The following is a 16,483-nucleotide window of genomic DNA, read 5'->3' as shown; positions in this document are numbered from 1 at the left end:
TATACCACCACACTTTTGGTAGTTTTGTCTAGTCAGTGAACGAATGGTTTTATAAGCTTAACAATTTTTTTTGTAAATCAACATCTTCTTCCTCGAGGTTTCAAGTTCTACCATCCTAGATTACAACCGCAATTCAGCTATCTAATGACATTGTTATAGCGATGTAGCAGGGACCCTCTATGTTGACGCAAGTCACGGGATCAACAACAACGGGCGTTTGATTTTTAAAGTAATAATTAAATTGTCACTTTTTCATTAAAAAAAAAACAAGATCTTAAAGATTTTTTCTTTCTATAGACTTTTCATTGTTTTCGGTCTATGGACTTAGCGTTTTATTTGGTTCGGTTTCGAATATATAAACTAAGAAAACCACTGAAGAAACTAAAACATTCAAAATCTGATCATTCACTATGGTTATGACATGTTCTTCTTCTCGACCACAACACTTGCTGTTCTTCTCGTTCTTGTTCTTTTTCATCCCTTTTCTCAGCTTAGCACAACTAATCACCGTCAACATAGACAGTTCTATATGGAACTTCCCTTCAAACACAGCATGTTTATCCAAACAAAGCAACTTCTCCGGATCTTTATTCTCCAACAACCTTAACCGTCTTGTCTCATCAATCCCTTCTCGCCATTCAAACACCTACAACTTCTACCACTTCTCGGTCGGAGATCAAGAACGAGTAGAAGCCACTGGACTCTGCAACAGAGTCCTCACACGAGTAGATTGTCTCAACTGTATCTCCCAAGCTGCAGTAAACCTAACCACCACAACTTACTGTCCAGCTCATAGAGAAGCTTACGTACGTGCCACGAAATGTATGTTTCGTTACTCAGACAAACCGATTCTAGGGAAACTCGAAACGAGTCCAGTCTTGGAGGCAGCAAAGCCTAATGATGCAGCGGGAGATAAAGACGAGTTTATTCGTTTGCAAAGCGAGTTACTTAACCGACTCAGACAAGAAGCTGCAGCAGGGGTGGAGTTAAGAGGAAGTATGCTCAAGGAAATGGTACTGGTCCACAACCTAACACAACATTCTTCGCTTCCGTGCAGTGCACGCCAGATTTGTCTGAGAGAGACTGCAACAAATGTCTCAACTATGGTTTTGGGAACGCGACCAAAGGGAGATTAGGGCTCAGATGGTTTTGTCCTAGCTGTAGCTTTCAGATAGAGACTAACTTGAGATTCTTCCTTATCGAGAGCGAGTATGAGTCTGATCTACCAAGAAAACCAAGACCAGAACAGAGTAAAAGAAGAAGAGTACTTGCATTAGCTACTCTTGTGTTTATCAAAATTTGTTATAGAAAACAAAGTACTCTATATATAATGAGCTTATCAACCTTTGTATTAAAAACACTTTTGTAACCTTAAAAATAAAATATGAACGCAAGTTTTAATTTATCTAAACGATTGAAACTCTGTGTTACAAAAAAAAAAAATGACGCTTTTAGGTTCTGCTGGATGAGCAAGAACGAGAGACGACTACTTATCCATGACTGGACAGAAGGTGTTGTCTGTTGAACAATGTTATGTTTTTGGTAGTGATTTGAATGATATTATAGAGTATATAATCACTAATATACATACAAAGAGAGACCAAGGTCAGAGTTATACAGAAAGAAATCTTAATATTTACATATATTAAGTGATATACAAATTTTTTGTTCACACGATTAAATGAGAATAAGCAATCTACTCTATTAAAATAGATTATTTTAAAAATCTATTTTACTAATTAATAATTTTTTATCAATTGTTTAGTCTAACCACATTCTACATTTATATCAATGTATTTTAAGATTTTTTTCATGGCATATGGGAATCGTTATAATTTTTTTATCAATAAATTTAGTAAAAATTCATAATACTCTATAAATCGATGGAATAACCACTATAAAATCACTATTTTTAAAAAACAGAGATAATAAAGGCTCCAAACCTCTTTGAACATCATCATATGTTAGTGCAGGATGCAACTATGCATTAAAACAATATTGTCGTATTTTTGAATTTTTCCAAAATCTATGCGTTAATCCCTACGAAAATATTGAGTTTTTGGTAAATACTTTATATACTGAAGCCTATAATATTTAGTGTTGTTTTAAAATTCTAACCATATTATACATTTTTATTAATTTATGCTAAACTCTCTTTCATGGTAAATTAGCATCGTCCAATTGTTTAATAAATTAATTAGTAAAACTTCATATACTCCCTAAATTAGTGGATTAACCATTATAAAATCGCTATTCTCTAGAGAAATGAAGACAAAAAGGTTCCAAACCTCTTTCACCATCATTATATATTAGTACAAGGGGCAACTATGTATTAAAGCAATATTGTTATATTTTTTGATTTTTTCTCAAAATCTATGTATTAACCCCTACGAAAATATTGAGTTTTTGGTAAATGTTTTATATACTAAAGCCTATAATCTTTAGTGTTGTTTTAAAATTTCTAACCACATTCTAAATTTGTATTAATGTATGCTTAACTCTATTTCATGGTAAATGAGCATCGTTCAATTGTTTTTAAAATTAATTTAATAAAACTTCATATACTCTCTAAATTAGTGGACTAACCATTATAAAATCGCTATTCTCTATAGAAATGGAGACAAAAAAAAGTTCTAAACCTTTTGGACCATCATCATATATTAGTACATGATGCAAATATTTATTAAAACAATATTGTTAACTTTTGAATTTTTTTTTCAAAATCTATGTGTTAACCCCCTACGAAAATATTGAGTTTTTGATAAATACTTTATATACTGAAGCCTATAATCTTTAGTGTTGTTTTAAAATTTCTAACCATATTATATATTCGTATTAATGTATGCTAAACTCTCTTTCACGGTAAATGAGCATCGTTCAATTGTTTTTATAAATTAATTTAGTAAAACTTTATATACTCCCTAAATTAGTGAATTAACCATTATAAAATCGCTATTCTCTAGAGAAATGGAGACAAAAAAGGTTCCAAACCTATTTGACCATCATTATATATTAGTACATGAGGCAAATATGTATTAAAGCAATATTGTTATATTTTTTGAATTTTTCTCAAAATCTATGTGTTAACCCCTACGAAAATATTGAGTTTAAACGCTCTATATACTGAAGCTATATTTGTGTTAATGTATGTTAAACTCTCTTTCATGGTATATGAGAATCATTCTAATTTGTTTATCAATTAATTAGTAAAACTTCATAATACTATCTAAATCAGTAGAATAACCACTATAAAATCGCTATTCTCTTGATAAACAGAGATAAAAAAAGGTTCCAAGCATCTTTAAACATCATCATATGTTAGTGCATGATGCAACAATCCATTAAAAATATAGTCATATTTTTTTTTTTTCTCCAAATCTATGTATAAATTGCTATGAATATATTGAGTTTTACGTTAAACGCATTATATACTGAAGCCTATATTTTTTAGTGTTGTTTTAAAAAATTTAACCATATTCTACATTTGTATTAATGTATGTTAAACTCTCTTTCATGATGCATGGAAATCGTTATAATTTTTTATAAATTAATTTAGTAAAACTTCATATACTCCCTAAATTAGTGGACTAACAAATATAAAATCGCTACTCTCTAGAGAAATGAAGACAAAAAAGTTTCCAAACCTCTTTGAACATCATCATATATTAGTACATGAGGCAACTATGTATTAAAGTAACATTGTTATATTTTTTGAATTTTTCTCAAAATCTATGTGTTAAAACCCCTTACGAAAATATTGAGTTTTTGGTAAATGTTTTATATATTGAAGCCTGTAATCTTTAGTGTTGTTTTAAAATTTCTAACCACATTCTACATTTGTATTAATGTATTTAATCTCTTTTTCATGGTATATGGAAATCATTATAATGTTTTTATCATTTAATTTAGTAAAACTTCACAATACCCCTAAATCGATGGAATAACCACTATAAAATCATTATTTCTTAAAAAACGAAGACAACAAAGGCTCAAAGAGGTTACTCCTCTATTTAAGGAGTATTATGAAGTTTTACTAAATTAATTGATAAAAAAATTATAATGATTTCCATATACAATGAAATGGAGTTAAGTATACATTAATACAAATGTAGAATATGGTCAGAAGTTTTAAAACAACCTAAAGATTATAGGCTTCAGTATATAAAGAATTTGCCAAAATTCAATATTCTTGTAGGGGTTAACACATAGATTTTGAGAAATTTCAAACAAATATGACAATATTGTTTTAATGCATAGTTGCATCCTGCACTAACATATGATGATGTGTTGAAAGAGGTTTGGAGCCCTTTGTTGTCTCCGTTTTTCAAGAAAATAGCGATTTTATAGTGGTTATTCCTCGATTTAAGGAGTATTATGAAGTTTTAATAAATTAATTGATAAAAAATTATAATGATTTACATATACCATGAAAGAGAGTTTATCATACATTAATACAAATGTAGAATATGGTCAGAAATTTTAAAACAACACTAAAGATATAGGCTTGAATATATGAAGAATTTACCAAAATTCAATATTTTTGTAGGGGTTAACACATAGATTTTGAGAAAATTTCAAAAAATAAGAAAATATTGTTTTAATGCATAGTTGCATCCTGCACTAACATAGATGAGATGTTGAAAGAGGTTTGGGGAATTTGTTGTCTCCGTTTTTCAAGAAAATATGGATTTAATAGTGGTTATTTATCGATTTAGAGAGTATTATGAAGTCTTACTAAGTTAATTGATAAAAAATTATAATGATTCTCATATACCATGAAAGGGAGTTTAGCATACATTAATACAAATTAGAATGTGGTAAGAAATTTTAAAACAACACTAAAGATTATAGGCTTCAGTATATAAGAATTTACCAAAACTCAATATTTTGTAGGGGTTAACACATAGATTTTGATAAAATTTCAAAAAATAAAAAAATATTGTTTTAATACATAGTTGCATCCTGCACTAACATAGATGATGTTGAAAGTGGTTAGGAGCCTTTGTTGTCTCCCTTTTCAAAAAAATAGGGATTTAATAGTGGTTATTTCACCGATTTAGGGAGTATTATGAAGTTTTACAAAATTAATTGATAAAAATTATAATGATTCCCATATACCATGAAAGGGAGTTTAGTATACATTAATACAAATGTAGTAGAATATGGTCAGAAGTCTTAAAACAACACTAAAGATAATAGGCTATAGTATATAACGAATTTACCAAAATTCAATATTTTTGTAGGGGTTAACACATAGATTTGAGAAAATTTCAAAAAATTAGAAAATATTGTTTTAATGCATAGTTGCATCCTGCACTAACATAGATGATGTTGAAAGCAGTTTGGAGCCTTTGTTGTCTCCATTTTGCAATAAAATAGAGATTTAATAGTGGTTATTTCACCGATTTATGAAGTATTATGAATTTTTACTAAAGTAATTGATAAAAAATATAATGATTCCCATATACCATGAAAGAGAGTTTAACATACATTAATACAAATGTAGAATGTGGTCTGAAATTTTAAAACAACACTACAGATTATAGGCTTTAGTATATAAAGATTTACCATAATTCAATATTTTTGTAGGAGTTATCACATAGATTTTGAGAAAATTTCAAAAAAATATGACAATTTGTTTTAATGCATAGTTGCATGCTGCACTAACATAGATGATGTTGTTGAAAGAGGTTTGGAGCCTTTGTTGTCTCTGTTTTTCAAGAAAATAGGAATTTAATAGTGGTTATTTACCGATTTAGAGAGTATTACGAAGTTTTACTATGTTAATTGATAAAAAATTATAATGATTCTCATATACCATGAAAGGGAGTTTAGCATACATTAATACTAATTTAGAATGTGGTAAGAAATTTTAAAACAACACTAAAGATTATAGGCTTCAGTATATAAGAATTTACCAAAACTCAATATTTTTGTAGGGGTTAACACATAGATTTTGAGAAAATTTCAAAAAATAAGAAAATATTGTTTTAATGCATAGTTGCATCCTGCACTAACATAGATGATGCTGAAAGCGGTTTGGAGCCTTTGTTGTCTCCGTTTTTTCAAGAAAATAGGGATTTAATAGTGGTTATTTCACCGATTTATGGAGTATTATGAAGTTTTACTTAATTAATTGATAAAAAATTATAATGATTCCCATATAACATGAAAGAGAGTTTAGTATACATTAATACAAACATATAATGTGGTCCGAAATTTTAAAACAACACTAAAGATTATAAGCTTCAGTATATAAAGAATTTACCGTAATTCAATATTTTTGTAGGGGTTATCACATAGATTTTGAGAAAATTTCAAAAAATATGACAATTTGTTTTAATGCATAGTTGCATCTTGCATCTTGCACTAACATATGATGATGTTGAAAGAGTTTGGAGCCTTTGTTGTCTCCGTTTTCAAGAAAATAGCGATTTTATAGTGGTTATTCCTCGATTTAAGGAGTATTACGAAGTTTTACTAAATTAATTGATTAAAAAATATAATGATTCCCATATACCATGAAAAGGAGTTCAGTACAATTAATACAAATTTAGAATGTGGTAAGAAATTTTACAACAAACATTAAAGATTATAGGCTTCAGTATATAAAGAATTTACCCAAATTCAATATTTTTGTAGGGTTTAAACACATAGATTTGGGAAAATTAAAAAAATATGACAATATTATTTTAATGCATAGTTGCATCCTGCATTAACATATGATGATGTTGAAAGAGGTTTGGAGCCTTTGTTATCTCTGTTTTCCAAGAAAATAGCAACTTTATAGTGGTTATTCCTCGATTTAAGGAGTATTATGAAGCTTTACTAAATTAATGGATAGAAAATAGAATGATTCCCATATACCATGAAAAGAAGTTTAGTATACATTATACAAATTTAGAATGTGGTAAGAAATTTTAAAACAACACTAAAGATTATAGGCTTCAGTATATAAAGAATTAACCAAAATTCAATATTTTGTAGGGGTTAACACATAATTTTGAGAAAAGTTCACAAAATACGAAACTATTATTTTAATACATAGTTGCATCCTGCACTAACATAGATGATGTTGAAAGTGGTTAGGAGCCTTTGTTGTCTCCCTTTTTCAAGAAAATAGGGATTTAATAGTGGTTATTTCACTGATTTGGGAGTATTATGAAGTTTTACAAATTAATTGATAAAAAAATTATAATGATTCCATATACCATGAAAGAGGAGTTTAGTATACATTAATACAAATGTAGAATATGGTCAGAAGTCTTAAAACAACACTAAAGATAATAGGCTATAGTATAAACGAATTTACCAAAATTCAATATTTTGTAGGGGTTAACACATAGATTTTGAGAAAATTTCAAAAAAATTAGAAAATATTGTTTTAATGCATAGTTGCATCCTGCACTAACATAGATGATGTTGAAAGCGGTTTGGAGCCTTTGTTGTCTCTTTTCATTTTTAAAAAATAGGGATTTAATAGTGGTTATTTCACCGATTTAGGGAGTATTATGAATTTTTACTAAATTAATTGATAAAAAAAAAATATAATGATTCTCATATACCATGAAAGAGAGTTTAACATACATTAATACAAATGTAGAATGTGGTCTGAAATTTTAAAACAACACTACAGATTATAGGCTTCAGTATAAAAGAATTTACCATAATTCAATATTTTGTAGGGGTTATCACATAGACTTTGAGAAAATTTCAAAAATAAGAAAATATTGTTTTAATGCATAGTTGCATCTTGCACTAACATAGATGATGCTGAAAGGGGTTGGAGCCTTTGTTGTCTCCGTTTTTTCAAGAAAATAGGATTTAATAGTGGTTATTTCACGATTTAGGGAGTATTATGAAGTTTTACTTAATTAATTGATAAAAAATTATAATGATTCCCATATAACATGAAATAGAGTTTAGTATACATTAATACAAACATATAATGTGGTCCGAAATTTTAAAACAACACTAAAGATTATAAGCTTTAGTATATAAAGAATTTGCCAAAATTCAATATTTTTTAGGGGCTAACACATAGATTTTGAGAAAATTTCAAAAAATATGACAATATTATTTTAATGCATAGTGTCATCCTGCTCTAACATATGATGATGTTGAAAGAGGTTTGGAGCCTTTGTTGTCTCCGTTTTCTAGAAAATAGCGATTTTATAGTGGTTATTCCTCGATTTAAGGAGTATTATGAAGTTTTAATAAATTAATTGATAAAAAATTATAATGATTTACATATACCATGAAAAAGAGTTTATCATACATTAATACAAATGTAGAATATGGTCAGAAATTTTAAAACAACACTAAAGATTATAGGCTTGAATATATGAAGAATTTACCAAAATTCAATATTTTGTAGGGGTTAACACATAGATTTTGAGAAAATTTCAAAAAATATGAAAATATTGTTTTAATGCATAGTTGCATCCTGCACTAACATAGATGAGATGTTGAAAGAGGTTTGGGGATTGTTTGTCTCCGTTTTTCAAGAAAATATGGATTTAATAGTGGTTATTACCGATTTAGAGAGTATTATGAAGTTAAACTAAGTTAATTGATAAAAAATTATAATGATTCTCATATACCATGAAAGGGAATTTAGCATATATTAATACAAATTTAGAATGTGGTAAGAAATTTTAAAAAACACTAAAGATTATAGGCTTCAGTATATAAAGAATTTACCAAAACTCAATATTTTGTAGGGGTTAACACAGATTTTGAGAAAATTTCAAAAAAAATGAAAATAGTATTTTAATACATAGTTGCATCCTGCACTAACATGATGATGTTGAAAGTGGTTAGGAGCCTTTGTTGTCTCCCTTTTTCAAGAAAATAGGGATTTCATAGTGGTTATTTCACCGATTTAAGGGAGTATTATGAAGTTTTACAAAATTAATTGATAAAAAATTATAATGATTCCTATATACCATGAAAGGGAGTTTAGTATACATTAATACATATGTAGAATATGGTCAGAAGTCTTAAAACAACACTAAAGATAATAGGCTATAGATATAAACACATAAATTTTGAGAAAATTTCAAAAAATCAGAAAATATTGTTTTAATGCATAGTTGCATCCTGCACTAACATAGATGATGTTGAAAGCGGTTTGGAGCCTTTGTTGTCTCTATTTTTCAATAAAATAGGGATTTAATAGTGGTTATTTCACCGATTTAGGAATTATTATGAATTTTAACTAAATTAATTGATAAAAAATATAATGATTCCCATATACCATGAAAGAGAGTTTAACATACATTAATACAAATGTAGAATGTGGTCTGAAATTTTAATACAACACTACAGATTATAGGCTTCAGTATATAAAGAATTTACCACAATTCAATATTTTTGTAGGGGTTATCACATAGATTTTGAAAAAATTTCAAAAAATATGACAATTGTTTAATGCATAGTTGCATGCTGCACTAACATAGATGATGTTGAAAGAGGTTTGGAGCCTTTGTTGTCTCCCTTTTTCAAGAAAATAGGGATTTAATAGTGGTTATTACCGATTTAGAGGTATTACGAAGTTTTACTATGTTAATTGATATAAAAAATTATAATGATTCTCATATACCATGAAGGAGGTTTAGCATACATTAATACAAATTTAAAATGTGGTAAGAAATTTTAAAACAACACTAAAAATTATAGGCTTCAGTATATAAGAATTTACCAAAACTCAATATTTTGTAGGGGTTAACACATAGATTTTGAGAAAATTTCAAAAAATAAGAAAATATTGTTTTAATGCATAGTTGCATCCTGCACTAACATATAGATGATGCTGAAAGCGGTTTGGAGCCTTTGTTGTCTTCGTTTTTCAAGAAAATAAGGATTTAATAGTGGTTATTCACCGATTTAGGAGTAGTATATTATGAAGTTTTACTTAATTAATTGATAAAAAAATTATAATGATTCCCATATAACATGAAAGAGAGTTTAGTATACATTAATAAAAACATATAATGTGGTCCGAAATTTTAAAACAAACACTAAAGATTATAATCTTCAGTATATAAAGAATTTACCATAATTCAATATTTTGTAGGGGTTATCACATAGATTTTGAGAAAATTTCAAAAAATATGACAATTGTTTTAATGCATAGTTGCATCCTGCACTAACATATGATGATGTTGAAAGAGTTTGGAGCCTTTGTTGTCTCCGTTTTCAAGAAAATAGCGATTTATAGTGGTTATTCCTCGATTTAAGGAGTATTACGAAGTTTTACTAAATATTATAGGCTTCAGTATATAAGAATTTACCAAAACTCAATATTTTTGTAGGGTTTAAACACATAGATTTTGAGAAAATTTAAAAAAAATATGGACAAATTGTTTTTTAATGCATAGTTGAATCCTGCACTAACATATGATGATGTTGAAAGAGGTTTGGAGCCTTTGTTATCTCTGTTTTCCAAGAAAATAGCAACTTTATAGTGGTTATTCCTCGATTAAGGAGTATTATGAAGCTTTACTAAATTAATGGATAGAAAATAGAATGATTCCCATATACCATGAAAAGGAGTTAGTATACATTATACAAATTTATAATGTGGTAAGAAATTTTAAAACAACACTAAAGATTATAGGCTTCAGTATATAAAGAATTAACCAAAATTCAATATTTTTGTAGGGGTTAACACATATATTTTGAGAAAATTTCAAAAAATATGAAAATATTATTTTAATACATAGTTGCATCATGCACTAACATAGATGATGTTGAAAGTGGTTTGGAACCTTTTGTTGTCTTCCTTTTTCAATAAAATAGGGATTTAATAGTGGCTATTTCACCGATTTAGGGGAGTATTATGAAGTTTTACTAAATTAATTGATATAAAATTCTCATATACCATGAAAAGGAGTCTAGTATACATTAATACAAATGTAGAATATGGTCATAAGTTTTAAAACAACATTAAAGATTATTGGCTTCAATATATAAAGAATTTACCAAATTAAATATTTTTGTAGGGGTTAACACATAGATTTTAAGAAATTTCAAAAAATATGAGAATATTGTTTTAATACATAGTTGCATCATGCACTAACATATGATGATGTTGAAAGAGGTTTGGAGCCTTTGTTGTCTCCGTTTTTCAAGAAAATAGGGATTTAATAGTGGTTACTCCTCTATTTAAAGAGTATTATGAAGTTTACTAAATTAATTGATAAAAAAATATAATGATTTCCATATACAATGAAATGGAGTTAAGTATACATTAATACAAATGTAAAATATCGTCAGAAGTTTTAAACAACCTAAAATTATAGGCTTCAGTATATAAAGAATTTGCCAAAATTCAATATTCTTGTAGGGGTTAACACATAGATTTTGAGAAATTTCAAAAAATATGACAATATTGTTTAATGCATAGTTGCATCTAACATATGATGATTGAAAGAGGTTTGGAGCCTTTGTTGTCTCCATTTTTCAAGAAAATAGCGATTTTATAGTGGTTATTCCTCGATTTAAGGAGTATTATGAAGTTTTTAATAAATTAATGATAAAAAATTATAATGATTTCCATATACCATGAAGGAGAGTTTATCATATATATTAATACAAATGTATAATATGGTCAGAAATTTTAAACAACACTAAAGATTATAGGCTTGAATATATGAAGAATTTACCAAAATTCAATATTTTTGTAGGGGTTAACACATAGATTTTGAGAAAATTCAAAAAAAATAAGAAAATATTGTTTTAATGCATAGTTGCATCCTGCACTACACATGATGATGTTGGACAGAGGTTTGGAGAATTTGTTGTCTCCGTTTTTCAAGAAAATATAGATTTAATAGTGGTTATTTACCGATTTAGGGGTAGTATTATGAAGTTTTACTAAGTTAATTGATAAAAAATTATAATGATTCTCATATACCGTGAAAGAGAGTTTAACATACATTAATACAAATTTTTAATGTGGTAAGAAATTTTAAAAAACACTAAAGATTATAGGCTTCAGTATATAAGAATTTACCAAAACTCAATATTTTTGTAGGGGTTAACACATAGATTTTGAGAAAATTTCAAAAAATAAGAAAAAATTGTTTTAATGCATAGTTGCATGCTTGCACTAACATAGATGATGTTGAAAGAGGTTTGTAGCCTTTGTTGTCTCCGGTTTTTCAAAAGAAAATAGGGATTTAATAGAGGTTATTTCACCGATTTAGGGAGTATTATGAAGTTTTACTTAATTAATTGATAAAAATTATAATGATTCCCATATACCATGAAAAGGAGTTTAGGATACATTAATACAAATTAGAATATGGTCAGAAGTTTTAAAACAACACTAAGATTATAGGCTTTTGTATATAGAGAATTTACCAAAATTAAATATTTTTTAGGGGTAACACATAGATTTTGAGAAAATTTCAAAAAATTAGAAAATTGTTTTGTTTCTTGAGTTTATCTGCACTAACATAGTTGATGTTGAAAGCGGTTTGTTGTCTCCATTTTTCAATAAAATAGGGATTTAATAGTGGTTATTTCACCGATTTAGGAAGTATTATGAATTTTTACTAAATTAATTGATAAAAAATATAATGATTCCCATATACCATGAAAGAGAGTTTAACATACATTAACAAATGTAGAATGTGGTCTGTAATTTTTAAAACAACACTACAGATTATAGGCTTTAGTATATAAAGAATTTACCATAATTCAATATTTTGTAGGGGTTATCACATAGATTTTGAGAAAATTTCAAAAAATATGACAATTGTTTTAATGCATAGTTGCATGCTGCACTAACATAGATGATGTTTGAAAGAGGTTTTGAGCCTTTGTTGTCTCCGTTTTTCAAGAAAATAGGAATTTAATAGTGGTTATTTACCGATTTAGGGAGTATTACGAAGTTTTAACTATGTAATTGATAAAAAATTATAATGATTCTCATATACCATGAAAGGGAGTTTAGCATACATTAATACAAATTAGAATGTGGTAAGAAATTTCAAAACAACACTAAATATTATAGGCTTCAGTATATAAGAATTACCAAAACTCAATATTTTGTAGGGTTTAAACACATAGATTTTGAGAAAATTTAAAAAAATATAACAATATTGTTTTAATGCATAGTTGAATCCTGCACTAACATATGATGATGTGTTGAAAGAGGGGTTTGGAGCCTTTGTTATCTCTGTTTTCCAAGAAAATAGCAACTTTATAGTGGTATTCCTCGATTTAAGGAGTATTATGAAGCTTTACTAAATTAATGGATAGAAAATAGAATGATTCCCATAACCATGAAAAGGAGTTAGTAACATTATACAAATTTATAATGTGGTAAGAAATTTTTAAAACAACACTAAAGATTATAGGCTTCAGTATATAAAGAATTAACCAAATTCAATATTTTTGTAGGGGTTAACACATATATTTTGAGAAAATTTCAAAAAATATGAAAATATTATTTAATACATAGTTGCATCCTGCACTAACATAGATGATGTTGAGAAGTGGTTTGGAACTTTGTTGTCTTCCTTTTTCAATAAAATAGGGATTTAATAGTGGCTATTTCACCGATTTAGGGAGTATTATGAAGTTTTACTAAATTAATTGATATAAAATTCCCATATACCATGAAAAGGAGTCTAGTATACATTAATACAAATGTAGAATATGGTCATAAGTTTTAAAACAACATTAAAGATTATTGGCTTCAATATATAAAGAATTTACCAAAATTAAATATTTTTGTAGGGGTTAACACATAGATTTTAAGAAAATTTCAAAAAATATGAGAATATTGTTTTAATACATAGTTGCATCATGCACTAACATATGATGATGTTGAAAGAGGTTTGGAGCCTTTGTTGTCTCCGTTTTTCAAGAAAATAGGGATTTATAGTGGTTACTCCTCTATTTAAAGAGTATTATGAAGTTTTACTAAATTAATTGATAAAAAAAATATAATGATTTCCATATACAATGAAATGGAGTTAAGTATATTAATACAAATGTAAAATATCGTCAGAAGTTTTTAAAACAACCTAAAATTATAGCTTCAGTATATAAAGAATTGCCCAAATCAATATTCTTGTAGGGGTTAACACATAGATTTTGAGAAATTTTCAAAAAATATGACAATATGTTTAATGCATAGTTGCATCTAACATATGATGATGTTGAAAGAGGTTTGGAGCTTTGTTGTCTCCGTTTTTCAAGAAAATAGCGATTTTATAGTGGTTATTCCTCGATTTAAGGAGTATTATGAAGTTTTAATAAATTAATTGATAAAAAATTAAAATGATTTCATATACCATGAAAGAGAGTTTATCATACATTAATACAATGTAGAATATGGTCAGAAATTTTAAAAACAACACTAAAGATTATAGGCTGAATATAGAAGAATTTACAAAATTCAATATTTTTGTAGGGGTTAACATATAGATTTTGAGAAAATTTCAAAAAAAATAAGAAAATATTGTTTTAATGCATAGTTGCATCCTGCACTAACATAGATGAGATGTTGAAAGAGGTTTGGAGAATTTTGTCTCCGTTTTTCAAGAAACTATGGATTTAATAGTGGTTATTTACCGATTTAGAGAGTATTATGAAGTTTTACTAAGTTAATTGATAAAAAATTATTAATGATTCTCATATACCATGAAAGGGAGTTTAGCATACATTAATACAAATTTAGAATGTGGTAAGAAATTTTAAAACAACACTAAAGATTATAGGCTTCAGTATATAAGAATTAGTGGTTAACACATAGATTTTGAGAAAATTTCAAAAATAAGAAAATATTGTTTTAATGCATAGTTGCAGCTGCACTAACATAGATGATGTTGAAAGAGGTTTGGAGCCTTTATTGTCTCCGTTTTTTCAAGAAAATAGGGATTTAATAGTGGTTATTTCACGATTTAGGGAGTCCAATGCTTCACAACGTAAAAATATTGATCCCTACCCTAACTCTTTCTCTCTCCCACCATGTTTTTTAATATCTATATATAAGGGTTTCACATTTATGGCTTTTTTCCTTTTGACCAAATTTCCAGCGATTAGTTAAATGTGACGACGTTTAACAGCTTGAATGTAAATGGTAGATTATACAGCTTTGTAAATCTTCTTTTGGATAATGGTTGCTTTATAAATTAGGGTTGGTAGTATGATTACACTAAATTAAACCAAATATCTAGAAGTTGTACCTGTTAATCTATTTTAATGGGCTAAATAGAAATAGCATCAGCTATCAAATCAGTCCGTGACAGTCCCATAGACCATTTAACAGTTGTATAACAGCATTGGTCAGGAAAACACGAGTCATGAATTTATACATACACGCACATAGCTTAGGCATACGTAATATTTCAAAATAGTATAACAACTCATATTTAATATCATCACATCTTGTCCTCCAAGGGGGATGGATGGAGATAGCGTATACTAACGTTGGTCATTTCCCTCCATTACACCTCATTTCCCGTCTTCTTCTCATACAATAACCAACAACACAACATTTTCAGTCGAAAAGATCATCATCGACGGATGGATCAGATCGCGTATTTCTCTTTAAACGTCAACAAACGATCAGCATAAAGGTCACTACTACCACCAAAGTCATGGAGAAGAAGAGATGAAAAACCATAATCGATATTGTTTGTAACTGCGTACCAGCAGGCAACAGAAAGAGAGGAGAGACGGTTGGGAAAGTGTTATTGTAGACACTCGTTAAAAGCCTTTTTTTTCCGGTGTCGAGGTGGGCACTGGAAGACCGCTTGAAGATTGTGAGATTCCTAAGCTTAAAGAACTAGTCGGGTCTACGGGTCAACAAAACTGGAAACCTCATCGAAGAAAAAGCTCCAAGGAAGAGATCCGGTAAGTAACTACTATCTCTTAATAATAGCTTTCAGATTGAAGTTCTTGATGTAGTTCTTGGTGTTAATATGAGCAGGGAAGAGTTGTAGGATACGGTGGTTTAACCAAACTGGACCCGAGGATGATAAACAGGAGAGGCCTTCAATGAGGAAGAAGAGGAGAGGCTAATGCAAGCTATACCTTTACAGGTAACAAAGGGGCGATGATAGCTAGGCTTTTCCCTGGAAGGAATGATAATTCTGTGAAGAACCATGGAATGTTGTAATGGCTCGCAAGTTAGAGAACAGTCTTTTGTTTACCTAGAGGAAAAGACGATTGATTAATCAAAGCAATTGTTAACCCTAATGCTACTCTTGCAATGATTTTGAAACTACTAGGTCAGATTGATCACCTTGTTGGTATGATCAGAGCCACCTTATGTACCAATTCCTTGCTTGCACAGGTTTGAGTTGTCCATATGGCTATATATTCTTAATTTGGTTTTGGTTTTTTTGGTTTTTAAGCACTCTTTAATTATCCTAAAAGTATGTTTTGTACATATTCTCTTTTTGTAACTTTCAGGTTATGATCAGGAAGTTTGAAAACCAAATGATGATCGATGACTAAT

At 28.4% G+C, this 16,483-nt stretch overlaps 1 protein-coding gene across 1 annotated transcript; it reads left to right on the top strand.

Annotated features, from left to right (window-relative positions):
• The first annotated feature begins 410 nt into the window (after positions 1-410).
• Positions 411-16,044, top strand: LOC125601435 (cysteine-rich receptor-like protein kinase 41). The gene is made up of 3 exons (XM_048773613.1): positions 411-1,013; positions 1,058-1,250; positions 15,953-16,044. The coding sequence occupies exons 1-3, from the start codon at positions 411-413 to the stop codon at positions 16,042-16,044; spliced, it is 888 nt and encodes a 295-aa protein (XP_048629570.1).
• The last annotated feature ends 439 nt before the right edge of the window (positions 16,045-16,483 follow it).

The sequence above is a fragment of the Brassica napus genome, unplaced genomic scaffold (assembly GCF_020379485.1).
Source record: "Brassica napus cultivar Da-Ae unplaced genomic scaffold, Da-Ae ScsIHWf_2563;HRSCAF=3310, whole genome shotgun sequence".
NCBI lineage: Eukaryota > Viridiplantae > Streptophyta > Magnoliopsida > Brassicales > Brassicaceae > Brassica > Brassica napus.
Note: the sequence above shows the minus strand (reverse complement) of the source record. Positions and strands in the feature narration are given on the sequence as shown.